The 13989-nt window shown below is 41.0% G+C and overlaps 1 protein-coding gene across 1 annotated transcript in view; it reads left to right on the top strand.

The window, feature by feature from the left end:
- Window positions 1-13989, top strand: part of LOC137914282 (serine-rich coiled-coil domain-containing protein 1-like) — a 79145-nt gene that overhangs the window by 41456 nt on the left and 23700 nt on the right. The window contains exon 9 of the mRNA XM_068757887.1: window positions 1316-1396. Coding sequence (XP_068613988.1) covers window positions 1316-1396 — 81 coding nt within the window. The remainder of the gene's footprint in view (window positions 1-1315; window positions 1397-13989) is intronic.

The following is a 13989-nucleotide window of genomic DNA, read 5'->3' as shown; positions in this document are numbered from 1 at the left end:
AAGAATCAAATCAATGTTTTTTTTTTTTTTGCCTTGGATTTGTTGATAATAATACAGATACTGAATATCACACGAAGTCTAAGAGTGAATACAGAATACACGGCCTCTTCGGCCTCCTCATTTTTACCTGCACCATATGCGTTTAACAAACATAAATTCTGTCATTCCTTCAAATTCTAGTGAACATTTGGGATGTTTTGCTTATAAATATGTGTAAAGGTAAATTTGCGTCTACGTGTGAGTGACTTATTGGGGTATCTTACCTATGTTAAGGATCAGGAACAGGGAGCTCATCCCCACAGCTCTCCTCATTTGGCTTGCGTCTGTAAACCTGCCAGTAAAAACCTATTAATTATTTCCTAGAGGGATGTGCTGGCTGGCTGGCCATCACTACCTGTCACTTTTTATGAGTTCTGCCTCTTTGCTGTGCATTTTGTTGAAGCGCCATACTCCAACTGCAACATCCAACTGCAGAGTCTTCTTTGCCTTTCATGTAGCCATGACTAATGAAAACCGATTTTTATTTCAGTCTGTCAGCTCACTGCTGCCAGACAGGACTCTGTAGCTTTGGGCTTCGAGCTGTGGTGTAATTTTCCTTTTTTTTGCCCTTATGTTTAAACATCTATAATACCGTACCTTAATGTTGCTGATTATTTTAATCAAGGTTAATGATTTTTTTTCTGTGGCTCACAGCCGCTGTAACCTGTTCTAATCCCCTACCCATGAGCAGCAGAGAAGGTGGGGGGGGACATGTCAGAATGATTAGTGACATCATAATAAAATGCTCCCCGGTGCTGGGTTCTTCTCATTCAGAGGACTTGCAACCAGCCTTTTTAAAATACTCTGAGGAGTCGACAGGTTCTTGGTCAAGGAAAAGGTGCAGTCTTTTGAAGGACAGAGGCAGCACTACGCCGATGTCTGTAAATATGCCAAAGGAAACCTATTAATAATGTCCTAGAAGGGCCTCTCTAGCAGGCCGGCCAGAACTTGCTGTCAATGTTTTTTATGAATTCTTCTCCACTGATGCGCTTTGAGGAGTACTCCTCCAGTATTTGGCCGTAGAAAAGTTATCCTGCAATTCAGCCCAGTTTTATGACCTCTTAGCGTTCCGGAAGAAACAGTGAAGGGGAGCTGGGGATTTTGTTTCATTGAGGTTGTTTAAAGTGGAAACCCACTATACTAAGTGTTGTTAGCAGAGACGCCGTACGCGTCTGCTGGGAGAGCTTTTGTTTGTTCTGATTTATTCGTATTTTAATGTTCTTTCTTTATGCGATTTTGGACACGGCTGAAGGGTCTGTGTTTGTTTTGTACGCAGGACAGTGCCAAAGCTACCCTGAAGATGAAAGACTGCCAAATGACTGACCGCACAACACAGACCGAACACATGGGACCAGAGGTGAGACGCACACACCTACTGTTTGTCACGCACGGAGACACAAATATAGCATTCTGCACTTCTGGCGCTGAAAATATGCTCTGGGTAAGAATGAAATTTCATGTCGCGAACTAAAGCCCTATTTATTGTTGTTGTAACATTTCTGGTTATGCAACTTTATGCTGAGTCACAGCCTCCATCCTTCTCGGTTTTCTTTCCTAACTTTTGAAGAACATTTTCTCACACTGAGCTCTAGTCTAATCCATCTTACTCTCCATAAGGACGTTGTACTGCAGTGACATTCAAATTATAGTCCACTACCTGCTGCTCCAATTCCCTGAGTGTAAGGAGAGACTGCTGTGCTGCATCCTACCTGCCTAGCATCCTCAGCTGACATGGCCTCTTTGGCTTCCCGAGGAACTGACATTATGGGAACGTTGCGGACTTAATGGATGATTGTCTAAAAATGGCTTCTTGTTATGAAACAGGAGTGGAGTTTAGGGTCTGTTTCTTTGTTTCTTGGAAAACACATTTTTTTCCATTTCCTCCTCTCCTCACAAAGTTCTTTTATACATTTGACGCTGCTGTGTATTATGTTGGCAAGAAACATTGCTGGAGGGTGAAAGCTGTGCCATTGTGCAAGCAAATAGCTGCAAAAGTCACACAGATACATACAAAGCAGAAAGGATTGACTTTTCTTAATAAATGAATGTATGTATTTGCACTGAAATAAAACTCAACCTCTGTTGACTTTTATGGCACAAAACACAGAATAACTTTTACACCGCTGCTATTTTTAAGTTTAATTGTTAATTGCTACGGAGACATCGCGCTGTCGCCTCACAGCAGGAAGGTCCCGGGTACGAATCATATCTGTGTGGAGGACAGACAGACATGTTCTCCCATGTCTGCATGGGCTTTCTCTGGGTTCTCCAGTTTCCTCAGGTCAAGTTGCTTGTAGTGTATGAGTGTGTGTGTGTGAGTGGTTGTCTGCTCTGGCGACATGTCCGGGGTATATGGCCTCTCACCCATAGCCAGCTGAGGTAAGCTCCAGCAACACCCGTGACCCGTAAGGCGGACGGATGGATCATTTCATTTTTGCACCATTTATTTATGGTTTCTTGTTCCTGAACACATATGAAGGCAAATACAATCTCCAATGTATCTTCCTGTGTGCTATCTGCGATTACTGACTAATACTGATATATGTGTGAGGATATGTGAGTAACGTATTCTATCATGCAAATTTGTTTCATGCCTATGCATAAGGTGCGACAGACAGAGTGAGCTTGTTTTGTGAAGCAGCCAATGGTTCCGGCTTTAGACAGAAGGTGCTGAAGGTGTCAAAGCAAATTTAGTCTAATAGTTTTACGCAGACATTATAATTCACTCAGTGTCGTGTTTGTTTTTGTGCGATGTTTCACATCTGCACATTAAAATTCTGCACACTAGCACAAGATGTACAGAGTATAGCTAAACTAATGTATGTAGTCACTTGTTCATTGTTCAGATGTTGTCTGGACTAAAGCTTAGAAAAACAATGGGCTATGTTGTTTAACCTTCTGATTTACCTCCGTGAATTTCACCTTGATTTACCTCACCAGGCGGGTGTCTGTCCTTGATCCCACTGTGTATACGAGGATAGATTTAATCTTTTTGAGATTCACTTGATTGTGTCACCTCTTTGGCTTGATTTATTTTGATTAACGATTGGCATTCAAGTAGTGCCAATATGTCTCATCTACTGCGCAGGTGGAAAACAGCATAATATTACCATAGCAGCCATCCTATTGGTTATTTGACAGAGGAGTAGTGCAAGCCTTAAGTGCCCTTGTCATTGTCTTGGAGTGTAAGTATGTTGAGGTATTGTAAAATTCCCCAAGTACGTAGTGTCTTTTCAGGACCACAACAACCTTGTCCTAATTATAAACAACGTCCAACTTTAGAAGTCTGGCTAGTTTTCCACCGTGTGGCATCAGTGTCTCTTATAAAACTGGTACCTGGCCATAGAGTCCTCCATATGCTCAGGATCCTTGAGAAGATGGATTCTTAATTAGAGGAGCAGCTGGTTGCCCGCTAGCAAGCTAGGCTAGCAGCACAGGTGACTTAACTCAGCAGTAGCTACAGCATGTGCAGCCTTATTTTAGTCTCCCCCTCCCTTCTCCCGTGTGCATGACTGTGAGACAGAGGGACTAGTGCCTGATAGTGAGTTTGTGGGATGTGCTGCAGCATGGAGCAGGCCTATATAGGTTAGTTACCACAGTGCATCGAGGACACTCGGCAAGCAACAGAAAAGGTGTCCACAAGTGGGGCAGCTATTTCTACTGTTTCTGCTACTCCACAAGGTCGACCAGCTCTCTCATCGCACTCTCTTTCTACCTTTCTTTCCATCTTTTGTGGAATGTCCTTCTGCTTTCAGATTCTCCGCTCTCCCTCACCTGCTTTTGTTAGTTTTTCCCCTGAGAGTGTGGAAGTTTGCTTTCAGAAGTTTTCTTATCCAGGCGTCGCATCAGGGATTCTCCTGCCCTGGTTTCCCAACCATCCGACACTCTGTCCTTAGGATAGCTCATGTCATGTCCCACTGAAATGCTACTTCATGTCAACTTGCTTCAACATTCCGTTGATTCGTCTTTAACAGGATGACCTTGTGGGTTGGGCTACCATGTGGGATGTCTAGGAAGGTTCATGATTTCATGCCTTGCTCCTCTTGGTCACCCCCCCATTGCTCTCTTCAATGATTTGCATTAATTTTGAGTTCATATTATATCACAGCATAATTAATCTTGTTTCACAGTTGAAGAAAAAGGTCCTAATGCATCATTTTGTGTTCATCACACACTGTTTGTTGTTTTCCTACTGTATTTTTTTTCTCTTTCTCATGTTGACATTGGCTCTGGGCTCTTAATCTACCAGATACCATTCTGCTTCTTTATTTATTCAGCCAACGTGGTCGTATGCAGTTGCCCTTGTCTGTCCATTGGTTTGTATCTAATATGTAACAGTCTCCTCAAAAACCAAAAGACAGCATTCAATAGAATGTCTGTTTTAGCGACTCTAAATGTGTACATTGCATAATTGGTTTCTCAAGTTTGCTGACGTTTACCTTTTAAAGCACATTTAAACTTGATTCTCAAGCGGCTTTGCTTACATTCAATTACGATAGAGGTAATGGCGTATCAACATCAGTGCAAACTGGAGAGTTTCCAATAGTTGGGACATCTGGGCCACTTTTTGGGGACCTGTCAAAAGTGCAGCCAAGCTGAACCCAGACATGCACCTGAAGCTGACAAGTGGCAGTTAATGTGCGAGCCAAACACAATGTAAAAATCTAGGCCGACCCCCATCTACCTATTGTGCACTTAAAGATCTCTCCACTTTCTTTCAGTGAGCCAATGTAGACTGCTGTTTGGGTGAAAAGGAAACTAAGAAAGTATAAGAGAAAAGAAGAGGGTTATAGCGAAAAGGCAAGAAGCTATTTTCTGTCCCACAGAGACTCTTCAGAGCTGGAGGTATGGTGGCTGTTTTTGAGGGGATTGAATCGATTGAAGCAAGCTAATTTCATGGGCATTCTTATAAGAAACATTTTATAGAGGGACTCAAAGCTCTTGATGTTTAGCTCACTATTGTTCTCTTTCTCGCCCCGTCTTTCTCACTCTATGACTGTCATTTTTTTTATTCCCCATAGATTTATGCAACTTTACTTTTTTCTATCCTTCTGAAAAGAATGAGGAAGCGGAGGGCATAGTTGAGGATTCTCATCGTATGTTTGTTAGGTATCACATTTGAATGGGGAAACATTTACGTCGATCATGCAGATTGTTCCCCCTTTGATTTATATTCCATATCCTCCTCTCACCATCTCAAAACAAATATTCTGAGGCTCGAAGAGCTGTGAGTTATTTTGTGTGCAGAGGAATAAACCTCTTGGGGATAGATGAGGTCATTTCATAGAGAAAAATGAAAGGAAACAGGTTTGAGTCCAGGTGTGTGCATAAATCTTATTTGTTAATGATTGGGGGGAGTTTATTTTCCATCTTGTCCTTATTACTGAAACCATGGATGAAAGCAATGACACCATTTGATATTTAATGGCTGCTACTATCCAATGGACGATATGGTCAAAACCTTCTATAATGGTATATATAATTTTATATTATATGGTAATGTAACTGCATGATAAAGTCAAACCAAAGTGTAGATTGCTGAACATTAGCATTTAATTTAATGTCCTTTGTTTGATGTTCTGGTGAAAGTGAAAGAGAATCGTTTCCTTCAAGTGTCCTGCTGAAGCCATTAAAAACCAGACGGAGCCTTTTCTAGCAAAACTTGCTTTGACAGTAACAGAAACGGCTCCTAATTTACAGTTAGCAAAGGTCTCCTCTCACATCAAAACATCCTCCACTACAGTTAACTAACTAAACAGAAACAATCAAGTGAAACTGTGTGTTTGTGTGTCTGAGTGAGATAGAGATACAGGAAAATACATCATGCTCAGGAACGATTAATGAAATTAAAACGCTTGTTTATATATTATGTTAGGTGTGGTGTGTTCATCATTCGAATTTTCTGCCAATATTTGCCATATATTCTATAGCAACACTTAATGACTAATGCCTTTGTGGAAAAATAATTAGGAAAACATGTGTACAAACTAAAGCAATGCAACCATTGACTCTTTTACTTTGCTTTTATTGTTGCCATTTTTGTCCGTATTGATCCAGGTGGTCAGCGGAAAGGAAACGCTTTGGGTCTGGCTTGTCTGTACTTATTTCCACCGACTATTGTTGCACATGGTGACGTAAACCATGTTCAGCAGACAGTGCTCAAACAAACTTGACTGCCCAGCTACTGGTTAATGGAGCTGGGGAACCCTGAATCAAAATATATAATAGCATAGATCATATGAGCCTGCATCATCATTGCTTCCACATCTGTGCTAATTTAAGCAGAAGGATGCAGAGTCCAGTGCTGATTGTGACCATAGGTCTGTAACTCCTATTCCTGTAATCTAGATCATTTTGTGCAGCTCGACTGAGTAATAGAGCAGCTAAGGATGGATAGAAGAATACATTTTTATTATTGCCATTGCATGCTGCACACAGAGTACACACACATCACGCACACATTGCTGCTTTTCTACGGAGTTGCGAATACAATACAGTTATCAATGATGAGTTGTTATTACACTTTTATTAAGGGAATTTTTTTAAAGATTTAATCTATGAAGTTAAATTTATAGCTTCTAATAGGCAGATTTATTTACCTACAGAAGGTGTGCAGGTCCCTCCTTCCTCCTGTTTCACTGGTTTCAGGCGCCAGTTACATAGAGAGGGTTATAAATACTACCCTGTAACACTCAGCAAGAAAGCAAGTAAAGAAATTGATTAAAGTTAAAATATTAGTCATAATATGTATGAATATGCACTTAAACCTCAGCTCCTTAGTAGAGCTTCTTATTGAAAGACACATAATACTGTCGATTCCATTAATATGCAGCCAGCAAAATGTAGAAACCACATTAGAATTAGACGCCTGGAAATAAATTACTATGAGAGCAGCAGGATAACAAATTATCATTTAAATGCAAGTTTATTGACCAACTGTTTTCTCCGGTATCTGAAAGGCAAAAGGAGTTTTCTAATCATATTTTATGCTCCTTTTTTCACAGCATTGGATCTCAAAATAATTAGTCAAAGGGCTACAGCGTCGCCAGCTGGGACATTAATATGACTAACATAGCTGATAATGTTGAGGGAAATATAATGGAAAGACTGATATCTAAAACTGCAGTTCTGTCCCAGAGTTTCTAAGCCTGGAATTGGTTTTACAGTAACATTTGCAGTGTTTGGTAAAGAAATTGGGGTGTGTGCGCTCATGAAGAACAACACTTCATCAAAAGACTAGAGGTCTTGATACCCAGTTCTGACATGTTACCTTGGCTTATATATATTTAATGACGTATGACTCGCATTGAAATAATATATTTGATTTGTCCATCTAGTCTAGTGTGAAGACAGCCTAAGGCAAATATACATATTAGCCTTCATAATGAAGGGATATTTGTTCTCATTTTCATCAAACCTAGTGCCATTGACGCAAAGCGTTTTCCACCATTCTACGGAAAGGCGAGGTGAATGACACATTGGCAGATTTTAAAATGAAAGAGAAGCTAGCAGACAAGTACTGTCGCCTTGAGTGTTTGGATGCATGCATGAAAGTACGTGAGTTGCATGAAGTGTGTGCTGGAACAGCGACCACACGGAAAGCCAAATGAAACTTTTTGAGGTGCTTCATACCGCTGACACTCAAGGTTGCACAGACATGCTTTCAGCTATTTATGCATAATGAGAAATGCTATTCTCTATTTGAGGTAAATTTGTGATTATTGTGAAGTACCCCAACGTAAAGTATTTCTTTATCCTCTGATCTAATAACAATCCCTCTTTGTCTCCAATTCCCTCTTGTTATTGAGTGGGCTTCAACATATCTTCTGTTTTCAGGGCATCAAGGCGCATGGGAGCGCCACATTGTCATCAAGGAGACAACTGAGTGAGTGTCTCTGTTCTGATATCCCCTCACTGGACGTGACTGTGTCTCGTAGTCACCTACCTTAATGTGCAGAACTAGACAGGTGAACAGAGGGTCTTTGTACAGAGGTTTGATTGATCTACACTTGTCCATGACCTGCCTAAATTCTGATCTACAATTGTTTTATTTCGCAAATTAGCAACTAGTGCGTATTCCATTGGTTTAGATACATTTAGTGTCTGAATAATTTGACAAATACTGGTTTTGATATTTGTTACTGTCTACATTTTGTAAAGAGATAAGTAGGAGTAAGTGTCTGAATGTAAAAAACAATGATGCTGTAATATCTGCACCTATTATATAGTTTTGTGCATTTAAACATAACGTGCTACAGAAGCCAATGGGAGTTATGTGAAGTGAAATAATAGTGGATAGATTAGGCCAGTTTATGTGTAAATCAAACCTTGCATGGAGACCCTTTGAGTGAGGAATCCCACCTGCACTGCCTTGCCCTGCAATGTAGACAGAAATGCTGTCTATTTTCCAAATAATCCCAACCCATATTGAAAGGATCATTTTTGTATTTTACCGGTAAATCAGAAGGAAAAAGATCTCTGCTCAAGCATCAGTGATTCGTATAGATAATTACATTTTTTTATTATAATTCTACGATGCAGATCATTTGAATCGTGAGTCGGTAAAATGAACCTCCTCCTCTGTAGTCCTATATTCTGTATTCATACGAAACAAACAACTAATTATTAATTAGCAAATTGCTCTTTATTGTTCTCACTGTTTGTTTTTTATCGTTCAGTGTTTTGACTTGACATTCAGAATTTGTGAGAACTACTTAGTCTATTACCTGGCTCCGGCCCACCTACCTGTAGTGCATTGTAGTACAACTTTGAATGCATGCTTTAGAATTAAGAGCACCAACATGTGGATGCAGTCCCAGAATTCCCTTTAACCTTTGTCATTGTCATTGCACTATAAACTGTCCCCAAACCTTTCCTGGCCTAGTTGAGCTGTCCAGAAAGCTTTAACATTTCCACACAATCATATTCCTATAACATGTGCACACAATCATAGACAAAGGCATTCGTGAATGCACATGATGACTACACTGCACATGCACACCCACAAAATGGGCAACTCTAATATTAACTATAAATCACAAAGGAGCTGTTAATGCAATTTGAACAAAGTTGTGTGTGGCATGTGTGCATCTTTCATTAAAAGGCCTTTCCCACGTTTGAAGGTTAAGGGACAAAAAGAACCATTTGAGGTTCATTTGTTTTTGCTTAATTCGTGCACGGGCACCTACACGTTTCCATGCCTTTGTTTTGTTTTACATAAGCATCAAGATTTGCTGCAAGAAATCCCTTTGTGTGTGTGTCTGTGTTTGTGTATTGGTGATTCTCTTCCCTCATTAAACTCCTCAAGGACTGACAATAATTCTGTGCTGTTGAATTATTAGTCAGTTTCTGACTGATTCTGAACCTAATCCTTATTTGTGTATTCAGCAAGGTGAACTTGCAACCACCGTCGCTGATTGCTGAAGCCACAAAAGTCCCATGATGCAGTTCATAAAATGTCCACTATAGATACCTGTCAAAAAAAAGACTGCATTTATTGTAAAGTCAATGGTAAATGTAAAGCCGTTGCATCGTAAAGCTGCACAGACACTATATCTAAGCTACAGTTTTGAAACTGTGAAGTCATAAACTGTTCCATTAATTTGGAGTGTTTTGTGGCACCCCATAAAGCCTGGACACAGGAGGTTGTTATGAACTCTTATGAATTAAATATAATTGTAAATACATTGACACTGTGTGATTAAGTGCCTTGTAAACATACCTCTACGTTTGTCGGTTGCCAAGCTAAGCTGTGTGAGTGCATGTGATGGCGGAGTGGGGGGGGGGGGGGGGGTGCTCCACTTTGTTCAAAGCAAGAGGAAAGGGTAGCAGGTGGAGGAATGAAAGAGTGTGTGTTTGCAAGCCTGCCCAGTGGCACAATGAGATGAAAGATAGCTTTACCCAGGTGGAGGTGGCATGCTGTATAAAGTGTGTGTGTGTGTGTTGCACACGTCAGTTCTCCCTTCTGAAGTTGAATGTGGGCTCCCTATTTTGAGTTTTTCCCGTGTGTGTGAGGATCCGTTGTCTGCCTTAGACAAGCATATGAGCTGGTGGCTTTGTGTACATATTATGTGAATATGGTTTCTGCTTGTGATGGATGTCGTCAGGTTAATGATGGATGCATCCAACTGGCCCCTGCCCCTTGCAGGTGGTGCATTAAGGAGAAGGCCGGCGCCAAACCACTCCCAACAACCAAACTGCACTGCCATTTGAGAACCACTGAGATGGGAGCTGTTTGTGTGTGTGTGTGTGTGAGAGAGAGAGAGAGAGAGAGAGAGAGGCTAGCTTGAATACTGGCTAGCTGCCAGAACACTTATCTATCTCTGATCCACAGCGCTACTCACTGTGACTCCTAATTATAGAGCGAGACACATATACAAGCTCTCCCGTGAGCCATTCACATTAATGAGGTACCTTCCTAAAGAAGAACCCCCACGCCACATTCCTCTCCACTCTTTTGATAGAGGCCACCAAGATCACCAGCATGCCTTAAAGTATTGTACCTGGAATGAGACAATTGGACTTAAAATGGCAAAAAGGACACAGGGAGGTACAATTATTCTTTGAGAGCCAAGAATTTAAAGAGAAAATAATTATGCTGTGAGAGAGATGTGTTGTAAAAATGCAGAGAGAAACGAACACTGTCATGGGGCGCAAAGAAGATGACAGACGGAGACGGACTGCCAAGAAGTGAAGAAGACAGCAGATAGAGATCATGATCAGGGAATGGACGACAGGGGACACGGAATGGCTTGTGAAACGAGCAGAGGAAGAGGAGAAGCGATATGGAATATTTGTTCAGTTTACTTATTGAGATCATGGATGCATGATGACAATCTCCCTGCAGTCCCTCATGCTTTCACTGCTTTCCCCCCCTCTATTCTTCTCTCTCCCTCCCTCGCCTTGTTTTCCCAATCTGTCACTTTCTTCCCACTCTCTCTGTCCTCCGCCCTTGGTCATATCACAACATGGAGGACATGGCACTCAGTCAGATTCTTGGATCCTTCAGGTTATACAGTACATTACTGGAATATTTTGTATCTTTATTGGGGAGGTACTCACAAAGAAATGAACACGGAATGCGGCAGGTGGCTTTTTTTGCATTCTTCTTTGTTTAGAGTTGCACCGTCGCATTGCTGTTCTGATTCTCGTGAGAATGCTGTGGTAAAGATGTTTATCAAGTGAAGCACATTTCGACTGATGAAAGAGGAAGTGGGTGCAGTTTCTACCATACATTGGTAATTTTCACGATAATTAGCTATTATTTATTGTTATTTGACGCTTTGTAATAAATTCAAAAAAGATTTATATCGTGGAAAAAGTGACTTCATGAAAATAGATTTTCTTAATGTTGAACTCTGCACCGAAGGAGAAAGTTTTTCAAAAGCTCAAGGAACAGTAATTACCGTTTTCCATATTTACTGCTTAAAACTTCATGATGCATTCACAGTGTATTTAGTTATCTAGTTTGCCCCAAAATGTGCTGACTTCCTATTATGCCCTCGAAATATCTTCATCAAGGTGAATCGACTCCTGTTACCACCCCTTTCTTCTCTATCCAGTACTGACCGATAGAGAACAGCAGTAAAGGACAGGACAGAAGGGACCGTGGTGGATACTGCTGTGCGCCATCTAACCCCACCTAGCCCCAGGGGCTGCTTGAAGGAGGAGGGGTTTGTCAGCAGGTGAAAGTATGGCTTTGTGTGCAAAGAAATAAGAACAGAGAAGGAGAGAGCATGCCTGTGTTTGTGTAGGAGCCTCTGATCTGTGGCCTCCTGTACGGCTGCCTCCCCCACGGGCAGGGCAGAAAAGCAGAGGGGAGGCGAGCACCTAGCTGAGCACAGATGGCCGCAACAGACAGAGACGGTGGCGGAATAAACATGTTAATAAATAATTATGTGAACAGTGACAGCGGGTGTACACCAGGAGGATGGGATATGACGAGACAGTAAATAAAAGTAAATCCAGGGAGAAGTAATGGAGGACAAAGAAAATCAAAGGGGGCTGTTGAAGACAATGTGCTCCAGTTAAAATGAGCAACTGTTGCTATTATTGTGCGGACCAGAAGCCATGTCAGATTTTAAACTCTCCACAGGCAGCTGAATCTTGAGATGCTATCGGAAAGTGTTCCGCGACCACTGAAACGCTCAGATGCGATGTCCTTTAGATACTGTGCATTCAAAGTGGAGGTGAATAACAGATGAGAGCAATCACTGTTCAAAGGCTCCAGGAGGTACAAACTATTCAGGGTGTGTGTTGCTTTGCTAGTGTGGACAACCTGCACACGTGCATTCTGGCAGAGGTGTGTGCCATATTGCGGACCTATAACTGCTCTTATCAGTAATGAAGAAAGGTCCTTTATGCCTCTTGGCTCCGTCTCCTCTCCTTTAAAAAGACTATCTTCCTCTCTGTCGCTCTTTTTTTTTGCCGCCACCTGTTTTTCTTCCCCTCTGTCATGTTTTCTCTCAGTTATTCCCTTCTGCTCTTCCCAACTCTTCAGCTCTCAGCACCAAACACCTCATCTGTGGGCAGATATTAATTTATTTGAGACATCGGTTAACATACTTAGAGTTTAACTGTGTGTGTGTGTGTGTGGGTGGGTGCGCACGTGTCTGCATCCCTTTAGATATGTTGTAATAGGTCAAGAACAGATTCACATTTTAAGGTGGCATCAGGATATTTCCCTCTAACTTTGGTCACTTTTTCACTCCTATTTTCACTCTCAGTAAACCATGCTACGTAATATTTTCTTGATGTATTCAACTTGAATAATTGATTAACTCTGCCTATGAGGGTTGGAGGATGATCATATGAATATCTTTTTTTATGTCAGTTTGTAAATAACCTCAGCATGTAGACCAGGTAAAGTGACATCATCAAAGTGACATCATTGTAGTGTAATTGCCCATGTAGCAATTGATCCACAGATGATACACTATCACTTTATGGCAGTTTATTTGCAGACTAATTTATACAAGTGGGAAATTTTCTATTTGAAGGAGAAATGCTGTCTCACTTCTCTGACATATTTTATTCAAATCAATTCTGTATTTGTAGCACAAGCAAAGTCCATTGAATAAATCAGAATCAGAATACTTTATAGATTTTCTGCACCAACATTACGGACATACCGCTGAACAAACACAAGTAACTAATTACAGCTCATCACATGTAGTCAGGGCTTGTGGTCATTTTTTCTCCTCTCCTTATCCTGTTGTCTTGGTCTTTGATCCTCCTCTCAGCTGCCACCGTTCTCCTTTTTCTCCTTTCCAGACCTCCTACTGTCTTGTCATCCCAAGTCCTGCTTCCTTTCGTGGCTTCTCACTTCCATTATCAGATCTAAATTTCAGCAGAATTTACAGTTTTTTCTTCTTCTACTTCTGATGCTTTTTTGTGTTTTGCTGTGATGTATGTGTTTCTCTTGTTGGGGATCAGCTTCACTGGGGTTAGACTGCTGCTGTGATCTGGTGTGAACCTTCTTCTTAACATACTGCTGTTACATCTATACACCACAATCCTCTTAGATTGTATGATATCCTTTTATGCATGTGACATGCACAAATGCTGTATAGTTCAAAAAGGCTCTCTTACTGTCGCATTGCATCTCTTTATGCCACTGGCTGACATCGTGAGTTCAATTAGTCTTTTGAACGCGCTTGAAAATCGATACATTTTGCTAACACATATTGTTAAGTTGCTTCTTTTTGAGCAACTACTGAAGTGTTAGTTCAGTTTTCTGAGTATCCAGCTGTCTTCTGTAGTTCATTTAAAACAATACACACTTGTATTGTTTTGTGTGTATTCTATGTGCCGCCTCACTCATCTCATTACGCCATCTCACATGTTGTCTCCTCTTATGTTTTCTTTCATCCATACATGTCTATCTCCAACTGGAAACAGTAAGCAGCATGGTATGACGGAGGAAATAAAACAGGTATGGGTTCCCTGGGT

The sequence above is a fragment of the Brachionichthys hirsutus genome, unplaced genomic scaffold (genome assembly GCF_040956055.1).
Source record: "Brachionichthys hirsutus isolate HB-005 unplaced genomic scaffold, CSIRO-AGI_Bhir_v1 contig_698, whole genome shotgun sequence".
In the NCBI taxonomy this organism is placed as follows: Eukaryota; Metazoa; Chordata; class Actinopteri; order Lophiiformes; family Brachionichthyidae; genus Brachionichthys; species Brachionichthys hirsutus.
Note: the sequence above shows the minus strand (reverse complement) of the source record. Positions and strands in the feature narration are given on the sequence as shown.